This window comes from Oxyura jamaicensis, chromosome 10, assembly GCF_011077185.1.
Source record: "Oxyura jamaicensis isolate SHBP4307 breed ruddy duck chromosome 10, BPBGC_Ojam_1.0, whole genome shotgun sequence".
NCBI classification, from domain to species: Eukaryota; Metazoa; Chordata; class Aves; order Anseriformes; family Anatidae; genus Oxyura; species Oxyura jamaicensis.
This window is the reverse complement of record NC_048902.1, coordinates 13,754,979-13,769,357: the sequence shown is the minus strand read 5'-3', so window position 1 is coordinate 13,769,357 and position 14,379 is coordinate 13,754,979. Positions and strand designations below refer to the sequence as shown.

Below are 14,379 nucleotides of genomic sequence, written 5' to 3'. Positions count from 1 at the left end.
GATGGCTCTTAGTTTTAAAGTGCCTACTTCTATCTGAAGTGCCTTAAATTGATTGAAGACGAATGAAATATATTACTGGGTAAAGCACATCATAACTAGTTTAATAAAGTAACAACATACTGGACAGCTCTAAGAGAATCCTGTTGAATTCACCCTCAATTTGAGGTTATGTCCAATGTGTAGTTGAGCAGACTGATCTTCAGCTTCCCATTCTAGGACCTCCAGAACCAGTGCAGTTGCCCCTACCTTCACCAATAATATGAAGCATTTACTTACAACTTCATGAAGCTGTAGAGGGGCAAGGGTTTTGACACTGCAATCACCTTGAAAACTTGCACGTCCCTTTTAAAAGCCCTAAATGCATCAATTATTTAGTAAGTGCTAAGTGCTGCCAGATGGACCTTTCTTTTGGATTGCTGAAGTCACACTGACTTAAAGATAGTTATTTCAGGGAAGATGAGTCTTTCAGCAGTGCTGTTAGGCACCTTGATTACATAAAGTGTTATGATCTTAGACCATAGGGTTTGTAAACTCTTAGAGAGAATCTTAGAGAGAACAAAGTGTTACCTGTTTTAAATTGGAGCCCAAAGGGTATTCCCTGATGCACTCTGAGTTCGATAGTAACATATGTCTGAAGCTGAGCACTGAAGGTAAATGTTATTTCTAGTTCCATAACTGCAAAGAGGTTGCTTCCCTAAAAAAATGTCAGGTTGCTAGAACCTCCTTAGTACATTTTAGACGCTTGTCATTTAAGTGCTGGCACTCTGGATTGACGTGTCCCGAGACACTGAAAGAGCAAGCATTAAGCTGTGCAGATTGCCAGTCTTGAAGATGTGTTAATAACAGGGTATCCTTAGAAACTTAGATGGACGTGCTTCTTGTAGCGGATTTCAGAGTCTGTGTTACTGCTGTTCCAGCGCCGTTCCCGTGGCACGAGCTCCTAAGCAGAACCATGTTAGAGCCATGTTTCAGACTTCCACGCAGCTGAAGAACAAAGCATTCCCAGAGGAGTGAAAATGCAGAGCATGTCTAAGCATTGTAGTACATCTGTTGTGTATTAGTTACAGGCGTGAAGAGCTTCTTGCAGAACCCTAGTGTTGTGCTCATTGTGTGCACCCTCGCGTTGTTTTCTCCGGATCTACTCGGAGCTCACACTTGCCAGCTCCTCTGAATACTGTAGCTGCGATTTCCAGCACCTGGTTCTTGGGCAGAATGGAGCAGGAAAGGCTTGTACCACCCCAGGAAGCAAACTCAAACAAATTAGAATAAAATATGTCAAGCAGTTGTTCAGTCTCACTAACCTGTATACCTCTGTTCAAGCAGAGGGGATACGATGCTGTTGGTGATGGAAAGGGCTTACTGGAAGGAAAACTCAGTTGTAAGATAATGTTTGTGAGATTTTGCTATTCTGTTGAGGTTATCGCAGACTTTTTTTAAATGCAAATATTGAAATATCAAAGAAGTCCTGTCTTTATGCATGAAAGTCACCTGGAGACTAATGGGGAACAAATGTATTTAAATTCCTGCAATTATGCATGAAATGGTTTGTGGTACTAATTAGGAAGAGCTATGTGGAAACATCTTGTGCTATACTCCACTGAAAAATCTTGTAAGGCTTTGATTGCTTGCTAATTATTCAGAGTGTTAGGAAAGCTGATTAAGCAGCTCTTTTCAAATTCTACCATGAAAGCAAAATAAGTAGCCCAGCAATCCCTTCTGTTAGATCAGTGCCGGGTTTGTTGTAAGATCTCCCACTGATTCTTCTGTGCAGATGGAAACTGTCTTTTAGATGTGGTGCATCTTGAGCCCGTGTGAGAGGAAGGAGTGAGGGTATTACAGACAGGGTGTCAGGTAGAAAGGAATAAGCAAAAAATATTCTATCTGTGCAGTTATTAAAAATAACTGAAAACCACTTGTATTTCTCCTTCGTGGCACCATCCTTACCTATGGACTTATTGGATAAATTGTAAACAGAGCATCATTCAGTAAGCCGAGCGATGGTGGATGAATAATTTAAGAGCTTTGGATAGTAAAACTGCCCGAGATGGCTGTGTGCCAGGTACCTTGTACTTGCAGATGTTAGTACTGCTTTTTACAGTTCTCTGAACTGCTGGGAGCTTTCTGCATATCTATCAAACACTGGTAAACAAAAGACTTTTTTTCCTAAATTAGAAGGAATTCTCATCTCTATTTCCCTTCCTTAACCTGTGTCCAGCTCTGTACTTCTGCTTACCGAGTGGAGGAGCGCAATCAACCCCTTTTTCATTCTAAGAACTCCTTCTTGCTACAAACCTCTTGCACATCAGTTCAGCTACTGGTACCTTCAAGCACCCAGGGCTATCCACTGGTGCTGTCTTTTTTTTTGTCTTTTAAATTGGTACAGAAGGTCTGACACCTTCTTACTCCTGTAGAAATGCAGCATTGACTCTTTTGACTCACAAAAATAACTTTGCCTGGTGTTTGCTGTACTGGGCTAGAAATTTACTGTCTGTTCCCAATTCTTCTGTTGTCAAGTGAACGTGTATCCAGTCCTGTAGAGCCGTGGCACAGGTATCATCCCTATGGACAATAATCTTCCTTGCCTCCTGCACGCTTATATCCTTAATAAAGGATGAGGTTCAAGCAAGGCTTGATTTGTAAATCATCCTTTTAAATACCTCTGGATTGGTCTGCAAAAGGGATGAAAGCAACCTGTCACCTGTTGTAATGCAGGGGGCAGTTCTCCAGCCGTCCCCTCATGGGAACAACTTGTAGACTGCTGTCTTGTCGTCGGTATCCTATGAGCTACAGCACATCAAAGTAGATGCAAGAGTTAATGTTTAAAGTGTTAATCTCCTCGGTTGAAATGAAGTAATGCTCCAAAAATAAGCCTGTTGCTGAACTTCCACTTCAGATCTTTGAGGATCTGAATGCTGATGCTTGCTAATAAAAATAGCACGGTTTTTATGTGCTTTGTTTGAGCTGCTTATGCAGCTGCTGCTTTCCTAAATTCCTGTGTGCTGGGAGGTGTACGTGCTCCAAAATCATAATCTGCCGTCCGACAGCCGCTAAAATTTAATCTGCAAGCACATATTGGAATTATTTTTACTCTTAAAATGCTAGGAGAATGTTTTTGGAACACCTAGTTGTTGCTGCTGTCAGGGACTGTTGTGGATGAGATACCCTATCACGACGTGGGGATGGGCTCTGCAGCTAAAATGAATCACTTGGAGATAAAACGCTCACGTTTGTGAGCAGATTGATGTAACGTGAATTCATTTGGCCAGTTAAGACACATGACACGATGAGTACGTAGTTCACTAAAATCAGTTTCCATAATAAGTAACTGCAACCCAGACCTGTTCTCCCGGCTGCCTTCTGCTACAGAATCCTGTTACCCAAGCACTGAGTCCAGATACCAGAAGTTGTAGCTGCGGGAAACCTGAGCTGCCTCAGATGCTTCTCTTCTGTCACAGTACCTGCTGTCCATTGCAGCTCACCAAATCAAGACGGGAAATCACTCAGACATGTTAGCTGAAAGCTTTGGATCTCGAGCAAACCAGGAAGCCATTTTTTTTTTCCACAGAAGCTGAGATTTTTGTTTCCAGTACAGCAAAGCTTTGTGTTTGGATCTCCCACGTGGCAGTATCTGGTGGTGTGCTCTGTCGTGGTTCGTCATCCTCATCCTTGTGCAGGCAAGAGGTCTTCTGGCTGCTGTTGCCCACCCAGCTGGCTGCTCATGCCTTGTTGTCTTGCTCCAGTAATCCCCGCTGCTGCAGAGCAGTGGAGGTGCTGCCCATAGGTAGACGTGGTGCCTGTGCCTGGGTTCTCCTACGTCTGTGAACAGCTCGGTTGTAACGGGGCACGCCAAGGAGTGCGTGGTGAATCATCTCCATACAGTGAAACTTGCTGTCCTGAGATAATCCTTACAGGATAATGGTTTATTTCAAAACTATTTTGGTCTGCAGCAGGCATTACAGAGAAGCTGAGGAAGGCTGTCTTGTCCTTGAGCACTTTTCCTCTTCCTACTCGCAGTATCCGAGGGAGGCCACCTGCTTTTGTGAGTGAGAGCCCTCGTTTGAAAGACACAGTAAAATTTAGCAGTAGTGATAGTTTTTTCATTAAAACCTAAAGGACAAGGCTTGAATGCTTCTTGAACTGAACGCTTATTTGCTTGCCTTTAAGAGCCCACATGATACCTAGCACATGTTCTCACGTGTCACACCCTGCTGAGCTTGTTTGCTTAAGGTAAGCCCCAAGAAAAACAGCCTGAGTACACGCTCCCCTGCCTACAGGGGGATTGTTTCGGCAGAGCATCTTTTTTGAGCTGTTTGCCATGAGGAATGTTGGCCTCATTGTAAAACAGCCTGTGCTAGCTATAGCTATCAGCACTGGATATAGTTAAGTGTTTTCAGCTGGATTGAGTATGAAAATATTTCTGGAACTGATTTTTACATAATATGGCTGAAATAAAATTTAACTTATCTAACCTGCACTTTCAGAGGGTAAGGACTCTTGAATAATTCCCAGCTAGTGTTTTTTTCTCACCAGTGGGGTTTCATGTGCCTTTGTGATTAAAGAGTTCTTTCTATACTCTTTAGTAAAACCAAGCTGAAAGTCCATGTAAACCCTGAATAATAACACGTTTGTTCTTCAGTCCTGTGCAGTCTCGCACTGTAGTGCTCAGTACTTGATCTTAAAAGTTCTTGTAGACTTCCTTCCATTGAAAGATGCAGAGTCACTCACAGGAAGACTTTCAAAACCAGGTTTATCTATTGCCAAAATAGAGGGTCAACAAAAATAGTCTCAGATCACGTGCTGCTACAGATTCTAAGGATGCTTTGCAAAGTCCAGCTTGTCCATCAGCTGAGCACAGCTTTTACGGGAATGCATCGATGTCGACACATCCCTTTGCTACTGCCAAGGCTTTATGGGATTTTGTAGTAGGTCAAATTGGCAGCTTGTTGTCTTGGTAAAAAAAAAAAAAAAAGTCTAATATTTGAATCACTGTACTAGCTGGCTGCTTTTGCAGCAATCTGTTCTGGTGAGTTTTAATCTGGTTTAGTTTTTCACTAACTACACAGGATTTATGCAATCTGGGCAAATTCTTTCCACACTCCCCGTTGAAGCCTTGTGATGTTCAGTCTCCTGGAGGCTGGGAACTAAAGGGACTTAGAGGTTATCTATCCTGCTGTAAGCCTGTAGCTTAAAGGTCAGTGGGCAGTAGTAAAAGAAAAGGTGGGTGAGATAACAAGCTGTTGCCATAACACTTGTGTGTGTTTCAGAGTCCTAACTGGCTTTTCTTAAATGCAAACAGCAGAAATGTACATTAACGTATTTAAGGAAGACCAAGTGGGAGTAACAAGTCTCTGCATCAGAATAGTGTCCTATGCACATTACTCATGCTGGATTTTGACCTTTGAATATTCATCTAGAAGTGTAGTTACACTCAGAGTGACTAATGCTAGCACATCTCTGCCGCAGGCAGAGCGATGCTTAAACAACTGACTGAAGTTAACTTAAAAGAGAAGCTGAGCATTTTTCTTCCTTGGTCTATAGGATGCTCAGAAACACTGGCTTGTGCTCTCTGAAGGGACCAGGCAGTGAATTCACCCTTTTCCATAAGGCTCTGCGCAGTTTTAGCACAGATGGAAATGTGAAATGCATGGACAGCTTCTGTGCCTTGTCGCAGACGGAGTCACAGGGGTTCCTGCCTTGTTCTCAGTCCTGTAACAAAGGATGTATCAGGGAAACTGCCTGTGCTCTTTGCCTATGAAAGAAAAAAAAGGCATAAAGGTTTGACTTACTGAATATCAGTACTTCAGGCAACTTCTACAGTCAGGTTATTTGAAGGCACTCTTATTTTTTCCCCAAAGAACCCAGCTGTGAGTTGAGGAAGCAGGCTGCACGCTGTTGATAAACAGTGCTCTCGAAGCCATTTGTCTGCATTTAAACTCCAGCAGCAGTGGTGGGCCTTGAAGACTCTTCTGATTTGCTTTCTAACAATATCCTGTGGTATGTGCGGCTGCAGCTGCTGCATCGATTGCTCTGGAGCACTGTGACTTACAACCGGAAACCGAACTGCAGATAAATGAGGAAGGATTTGGTGCTTGCACAGATCTTCAGGCTTTTCATCAAAGTGGCAGCGTTAATCAGTCACAGCTGTATAACTTAGCTGCTGTAGCTGGAGAAATGGCTTTACTATTAGCCCTGCTGGGTAAGACTTCGGATTCTACCTGGGATAATTTTGACTTTAAGAAGTGCTGTGTAGAAATTCACCAAAGCTTCCAATGCCTGTGCTTATCCTAAGGTTGAAACCCTGCACTGATGTTGATGTTGGAATCTCTCCTGGAGGACTTGCAGATTCTTATGGGTTGTATTTTGGGGGAAAAAAAAAAAAACTGCTAGTAAAATACATCTGCAAAAGACTTCTGTAAAAAATCAGGTGCCATCTAGGTATGGGGTACAGCTACTGAACTGCTTGTGACATAAATATCCGGGGTGAAAGTAGCTGCTCTGTGGACTTCTCCACCATCTCTTGTGTCACCTCCATCTGGCGTAGTAGTTACAGGAGCTGCTCAAAACCCTCTGCAGTGAGCAGTATGTGACCTGAGCAGAGCCATCTGTAGTCCTTCTTGTCCCACCTTGTTTGTACTGACTGTGCTGTCCCTGTGCATGTCCACTTTGCGTTAGGAGACAGCCCGCTGACTTCTCTTCACCTCTACCAGCAATTGCAGAGAATGAGCTTGCACAGTCCCCGTCGTTGCTGGGAATCTGCGTAGCAGGCATGCTGCTGCTGGCAGGCACCTCGCTGCAGCACATCTCCCAGGGCAGAGATGGGGGGCTGATAAAAGATGGGTAGCACTGCTGGTCTGATGTAGATTGTGTGAAAAGCCTTCTAGGTGAGCGAGAGAATCCAAGAGGCACCGGGGGCTGGTTTACAAGGTTACAAGCATCAGCTGGCAGCTCTTGTAGCTTCTTTTTTTTTTTTGAAGGGATATCTACTTCTCTGGAAAGCTGTTTTGGGTCTCTTTGGGGATGGTGCATTTGCAAAACCAGGGTGAACCTGCAGTGAACTACTGCTGTGTTGCTTTGACTTGAAGACACCCTTACGGATGAGGGAGGAGGATGGGGAAGATGAGTATCCTTCTGCCAGAACTGCTGCTCTTGTCTTGCTAAACAAGCACTGAGTTCTTTTGTACAAAGCACTGTTTTTAAAGGGTATGTGAGGAGGACAGGGGGCTACAGATGTGACATAAGAGCTGCCATGGGGAAGCAGGTCCAATGGTGATCAGTGTCAGAGCATAAAGCAAGGCTTGTGTTCAGTCACACCCTGATGGGTTACAGCCTTAAGGAATAAATCAGATGAGCCTAGAGCTGCCTGGTATGCTGTGAACAGGGAGAGACATGAAAGAACAGGATCCCTGCTTCAAGTGGTCCCAAGCAGTAGGTGGGAATAAGTGCAAGAAGCCCTAAAAAAAAAAAAAGGAAAGGAAAGGGGGGAATGCGTTACTGATCTCTCGGGATGCAAGGTGGTGTGGGCAGCTCTCAAGCTTGTTCTGGACACCCAGCCCTGTGCAGCAGAGACCACAGCTCCTTAATTGGAAGCATGCTCCCTGGGGCAGCTCTTCTCCTAAACAATGAATCATTCATGCTTTCCTGTCAAGAGCTGATGTAACTCTCGTTCTCAAGGCAGTGGCTCAGTCTCTCCTTTGCGGAGCTGCCAGGTGAGTGCCCCAGCAGCACCACTGGGCAGCAGCACGTTGTTAGACCACTCGCTGCTCTGCTCGTAGCAACGGAGCAGAGAGCCAAGCCTTGAACCCCTTCCAGCTAATAGCTGCTTACCCCAATGTCTTTTTGAGGGCCGCTAAAGCCAGGAAGAAAAAGGCGGTCTGTTTTGGCACCTTGCTTTGACGTGCCCTTGATAAACAAGGCTGGTGGAGTGCCCCTCCTGTGGTGGAAGGGGTGGATTTATTCAGTGGCGTTTTTCTTGGTCAGTTCTTGCAGGTCCTTTTGAAACTGGTCCTGCTTTATTACCGAACTCAGCTCGAGAGGCAAAATTTCCCTGTACCATGCTAAATATTCAACTGAGAAGAATATTTCTGTAGAAATTGGTCGCAATGAGCAAGCCTTGTGGCTTTTAGTCTTTCAGACCTTGCTATGAATCTTCTTGCTTCTACTGCTGACTTATGAGTGCTTACACAAGTCCATGTGGCTCAACCCAGCAGGCTTCGGTGCTTCAATTAAAACAGATTTACAATATCTGACGAGTCTTGAAGGTCAGTTTGGTTGGCTAGCAACATGCTGTTCCAGTCTCAGTAAGACAGCCGGTCTCCGCGTAGTCTGTGAGAAGCATTTGTGCACGCAGGGTTTCAGTGTGTAGGAATGTCTGCGTTCTGGCCTCTTCTAGTGCTCATCTCTCAGCAGGGAGAGCCTGTCGGTCTCTCTGCTCTAGTAAGGCTGTGAAGAGCAGTGCTGTCGGTTCAGTCATAGCGAAAACAGTTTTGTGTTTGTTACTGTGTTTGGAAGTGAGGGGGGGATTTGTTATGGGATTGCTTATGTGTTCTCACAGCTTGTTAACACAGCAGGGATGCGTAACTAAATGACTCCCTCTTTCAGGTACATTCCACCCCTGATCTGGGGAAAGAGTGGACATATCCAGACTGCCCTTTACGGAAAAATGGGGAGAGTGAGATCACCACATCCGTACGGACATCGCAAGTACCTCACGATGCCAGATGGAGCAACAGCAACCTTTGATCTCTTTGAGCCGCAGTCTGAGCACTGCATTGGAGGTCAGTCGAAGCAGCTGCTGGCTGCATCTAGCTGCTGACCTTGGTTCCGTGCTCTGGGGCACGGAGGGGAATAGATAACAGCACTGATACTTGATTCTCAGAAAAGATAGGTGTTAATTTTGGTGATAGGAAGGGGGCAGCTACACAGTATTAGCCAACGTGAGGAGGCTGTGAGGCCATCTTGCTGTGCACTCATGTCTCAGACAGCAGAGCAGGACCTGATAGACTAATTACCCTTGTGTGGCAAGGGGTGGGCGTTAAGGAGCAGCAGCAATGTTCCATGGCCTCTCTGCATGAAAACAAACTCCATGTGCTTAGGATGTGAAGGAGTCTAGACTGTAAGAGAATTCTATGCAAAAAGCAGAAAATCCTGGTGATCTCCTACTGCATTACGTGTATATATTCAGAGTGAATGTCAGATTTACAATGCACTATTACTAGTGGTGACAGCAACACTTAACACTGAGTTACTGGGACTTGACTTCAGTAGTACAATCTAACCTCTGCAGCAGCTGATTTCATCGTAAACCCACAGCTCCTGTTTGGCCTTCAGAAGAGGCCGAGTTCCTAACGTTGTCAGAGCTGAGATCTTTGTGGTATATTGCCGTGCTGCAACAGTTCCTGTTGTCATTATTGCTGAAGAGAATCTGAACAGTGCTCTCCTAATGAGGCAAAAATGCACAGTGGGTAGAGTTAGAGTTTTGCACATAAAGTGCAAAGAACATGATAACGGATTAGAAGTACATATGCTAATCCCAAATATACTTTACTGTGCTTGCTTAAATTACGGTAATGGCTTTCTTAGCTGATAAAATGATACCTTGTTAAACTGCTGAGCAGTGCCAGCAGATCAGATGTTAGATTAGCCACAAAGCAGGTGAGGGCTAATGTCAGTCAGTTGGAAATTCTGTGCTTAGCAAAGCTTCATTGTGAAGATCTGGGTTGTGCTGAATTCTGAAAGGGAAATTAAAAAAAAAAAAAAGCTTAGTGTACCTGGTGCATGAAGATGCAGTGGGCTCTAGTGCTTCCACACACTCGGTAGTCTCAACAGGCTGTTGGAAGGCAGAACGTGTGTGATGTCAAACATCTTTCTTCAAAGGGGAGAATTTTCTCTTGGTCACTAGGCAGTTTCTGTAGAACTGCTTGGTCAGCCTTCCCCAAAGTTAGAAAATTGTTCATCTGCTGTAACATGAATTACTCCTTCCACATCTTTAGCAATAGAGCTGCTAGTCTTCTGTCCCACACCAGGCTTTTTGGCAGAATAGTAGGATTTTTACCTTTCTTCTGGTACGTGGTTTCCCATGGATCTGAAATGGAAAGCTTCTGAATTTCTTAATTTGCATGAAGTGACATTTACTTAACTTCCCTCTCTTTCTGTGCACAGAGGATGTCACGATGGTAATCTGCCCTGGGATTGCTAACCACAGTGAAAAGCAGTATATCCGCACTTTTGTTGACTACGCGCAGAAAAATGGGTACAGATGTGCTGTTCTGAATCACCTGGGGGCCTTACCGAACATCGAGCTCACGTCTCCACGGATGTTCACGTACGGTAGGTACTGCGACAGCTGATGGCTTTCAGGCCTGTGGAATTTCTAGGACTGGATCAGGCTCCTTCAGCACAACACGGTTGCCATATGTGAATTAGGCTAATCGTTTTATACTGTTTCTTAAGATCTAAACTTAACTTACAATGGAGGAAGGAGGCTAATACCATGGTTCATTTTTTTGTTCTTATTTATCCTAGTTCTAGTATATGTATCTTAATTAAGGAGACCATTTTTGAAAGAAAAACGGGGAAAAAAAGCACTCCTGGCTACTATGAGCCTTCTCAAATGATTAGAGATGCCTAAATGTCCGTCTAGTGGGCTATGAACGAACTTGGCTCTGTAGGATAAAGGCTATTTCTGAGACTTTGGAAAATGTAGTATGAGAAGGAGCGTGTACCAGCTTATCCAGAAAGAACATGTCTATTTTAGGAAGGACTTGGTCAGATTGGTCCCTGAATGTAACACAAATGTCAAGGAATGGCAGCAGTTCTGTGGTATGACAGTAAAACTACAGAAGTGCTAGTGCTTAACTGCCCTGATTTTGGGATTTCACCTTGAATATGAGGAAATCCTTCCTAACCTAGAAATTAGAAGGAATAGAGTACTTTGAGGTGGGTTAAGAGTGACTCCAGTTATTCTTAACTGCCCTGAGCGTGTGTGACGTGACCTTGGTAGAATGTGGCCCTCTTGCCAGGGACCTGCTTGTTCCTGAGTTCTGTTGAGCCTTCATGTCCTTTACCACAAACACCTTTAGTTACATTAGATCAGGAGTCAACTGTGGGTACAATATACTGGTGTTGAGTTTCTTTACATTTTTTAAAGGTAACTAAAATACTGCTAAGAGTTTGGATTAACAGCTCCAATGTTGATCTTGAACACCTGAATTGCCAAAACGTTTTGTGCTTTGAGACTCTGGGTCTAGCAGGCAAATAGGCAGTAGTGCTTCATTGCTTGTTTTGTAGCTATTAAATCTGCTGCTGAGAGGAAAACACTTCAGGAATACCAATAGCTTTAATTTTTAATGAGGTCCTAGACTAGTAGTTGTTTTGAGTCTACCAAGCTTGACTTCCCAAAAGCATTTGCTTTTTTGATAGAATTTGAGAGCTTCCTTCCAAAAACAGTACCTTCCTAGGACAGACTACAATCCCCAAATTCACTGGCTGCTCTCTGAAACTTCAAGCAGTGTCAAGTTAGCTTGACACCTAAAAATAATTCCATAGCCTAAATCATAGCCTATTTTTTTTTTGAATTATTAGCTGAAATGGTGAATAAGGGGTTGAGGAGAAAGGGAAGTAACACCACCATCAGGGTATATAGAGCTGCTACAGTTCTACCTGATGCTCTTTTGAGTAAGATGGTACTCTATCTAGTGTCAAATGCCAGCCTAAATTTCTGAATCCTCCTCTAATTTTGAGTTTGCTGGAGCTGATGGCGGATTGTTCATTTCATGTAGCTTAGAGTTTAGGGAGCTATTCTGCTGTGTAGCTCTGAAGATACACCTTTCTAAATCTTTTACAGCCTTGGGAAGGGCAAGGAATGTCTAGCACTTCCTTTGAGTAAGACAGTAAATCACTTATCAAGCAACTCTGCCAAGTGTTGTGCCAGCAAGACCCTGCGCAGACTTTACTCTGCCTCCAGCCCAAATACCCTGTTGTCCTTCCAGCTTATGCTGGATTCCTGATGCATTTGTTGGGGAGCAAGTAGCATAAACTTGATTTGCTGAATCCCCAAGCCTTTATATCAGGCTTGACCTGTTGCTGTTCTAGCTTCAGGTTTCTGAAATGCCTGCCAGCTGCTGTCAAATCACCAAAGTCAAACATTAGTGGTTTGACTTCTGGCTTCTTCCAGAGGAGACTAGAGCGATGCAGCATTTGTCATCTTGAGGAACGTTGTCCATTACCAATGTTCACAAGGAAGTGCCCAAGCTGTGATGAGATGCTCAGCTAGAAGCCTCTGATTTCACTGAAGAAAATGCAAACTGTAGTGCTCAGCATCTCTTCCAGAGCTGGCCAGAACCTGTGTCTGATGTCCAGCAAGGATGTAGCTTTTGGGGTCAGGGCATACTGGAGCAGCGCTTGGGTGGCACAGTGTACAATCCAAGCTCTTTGGATTTACCTTCCTGGAGCTGCTCTGCAGGACACTGCTGAAATTCTGGCTCCAAAACGGACTAAACAGCTCTTTTTTTTTATTGCTTTTGTTCATGTGGTGCCTTCTGTGTGATTTGAAGTACTGAGTCCAACTGGAAGGCTAACAAAGTTCATAGCCTGTTGATACCATTGTCTGTACCATCAGTTTGGGAGCTGCTTCTCTTTGTTTCCTCTTTCCAAACTCAAAGGCAGGAGAAGTAGCTGTAGGTACTGATACACAGAGTTTTTACCTAGCAACGTCAAAGCCAGGGTTATTTGATTTCTTAAGTTGCTTTAGAAAGGAAAAGTTTGGATTGTCAGACCGGCTGCTCCAAGGGTTAGGTTTTTTAAATTTTATCTTTGGCAGTCAGACAGGCATGAGCTAAGGTCCACAGGACTCATAAAACAGAGCCATGAACGTCTGTGAATCAGAGCCCTTAAAACCTGGAGGTTATTGAGAAGTCAGAAAGGGGAAGAAGCTGAACTTAAAGCATACAACTGGAGCTTGAAGTAGAAATCTGGGGCTGTTGGATGACTCTTGACATTGTCCTTATTTTTCAGGTTGCACCTGGGAATTTGGTGCGATGGTTAATTACATCAAGAAGACCTACCCTCAGACCCAGCTGGTTGTCATAGGCTTCAGCCTGGGTGGAAACATCGTGTGCAAGTACCTGGGGGAGAGCCAGGCCAACCAGGAGAGAGTCCTGTGCTGTGTCAGCGTGTGCCAGGGCTACAGCGCGCTCAGGTAAGTCTGCAGTGTCTCTGCTTGTCTCTTCTGTGGGGGGGAAAGCGTGCTCGTTCTCTTGCACCTAATTAAATTAGTCTGTAGGACTGCAGGATGCCACCTTCCTGAAGCAGCAGTCAAAGCCTTGTAGATCAGCAGCACAAATAAACTGTCAGCAATAGAAATCAGCTTTCTGTACCTGGCCAGGTAAGTGCTGGCAGCTGCTGCACATGTGAGTTGGCCTGACTGTGTTGTGGCAGAACTGCTGGTGTCGTAAGGAGAGGCATTCCTCATGCAGCACTGGTTAATTAAGCAGGCAGGCTGGGCAGTGTGACAAACTACTGAGCTGGTGCCAAGCTTGAAGCAATAGTTTGCTTTCTCATTGCTCTGAGGAGTATCACTTGGTCCATAATAACTTTTCTGGGTTCACTGCGGAGTGTCATCCGGCAGCTCGTATCTGAGGAGGCTGGAAGGACACAGAGCTCGTACTCTCAGTCCATGTTCCCCTCTTTTTGGGGGTGCCGCTGAAACAGGCAGTGGGCTGATGGGGAGGGTGAAGAGGCTCTTGCAACCTTTGCTATCTGCCTGAAGTGGGGAAGGTGAGGAGGCTGAGGATAATAGCCCTGAGGGCTGCCTGAAACATTAACCTGTTCCCTGCCTGGAAGCCGGGGCTGTAGCACTTCACAGGAGCTGTAAGGGCTCCACCTAGTGTTAGCGCATTGATGGAGGGCTCGGGTACAGCACTGCTGCTTGGAAACTGGCAGCTCAGCTAACGTACAGCAACTTTCCGTGTGCAAGTTACTGAAGATTAAAACAGTGTAAGTGGTTAAGCTAATGTTCACGGTTCTTGCTGTCTCTACGTATGGACAGCTACTGAGGTACAGCTGATGGTACAGTAACTTAATTGCCTCTCTGAGCAATGAGACTATTTGAAAAGCAAGAGGCTATTGAGGGCAGGGTGTTTGTGTCAAGATCCTTTGGGCAGATAAAGATGGAACTGACAGCACTGCCAGGGGCTTGCTGTAGAATTGGGCCTCCCAGCCTGGTGAAGCTAGCTGGAACTCTGCTGCTGATGCTCTACCTGTACTGTGACCAGTTTGATATTCAGCAGTCTGAAGGTGCCTTCTATAAGTTAAGCTCTTACAGGTGAAAGAAAGAAGTTGTTTTCTGGAAGCATTAGACATGGCTGAAAGTTTGCTAGACAA

At 44.7% G+C, this 14,379-nt stretch overlaps 1 protein-coding gene across 1 annotated transcript in view; it reads left to right on the top strand.

The window, feature by feature from the left end:
• Window positions 1-14,379, top strand: part of ABHD2 (abhydrolase domain containing 2, acylglycerol lipase) — a 29,792-nt gene that overhangs the window by 1,561 nt on the left and 13,852 nt on the right. Inside the window, exons 3-5 of the mRNA XM_035335993.1 lie at window positions 8,599-8,774; window positions 10,159-10,326; window positions 13,012-13,195. Of these exons, the coding sequence (XP_035191884.1) occupies window positions 8,599-8,774; window positions 10,159-10,326; window positions 13,012-13,195 (528 nt within the window). The remainder of the gene's footprint in view (window positions 1-8,598; window positions 8,775-10,158; window positions 10,327-13,011; window positions 13,196-14,379) is intronic.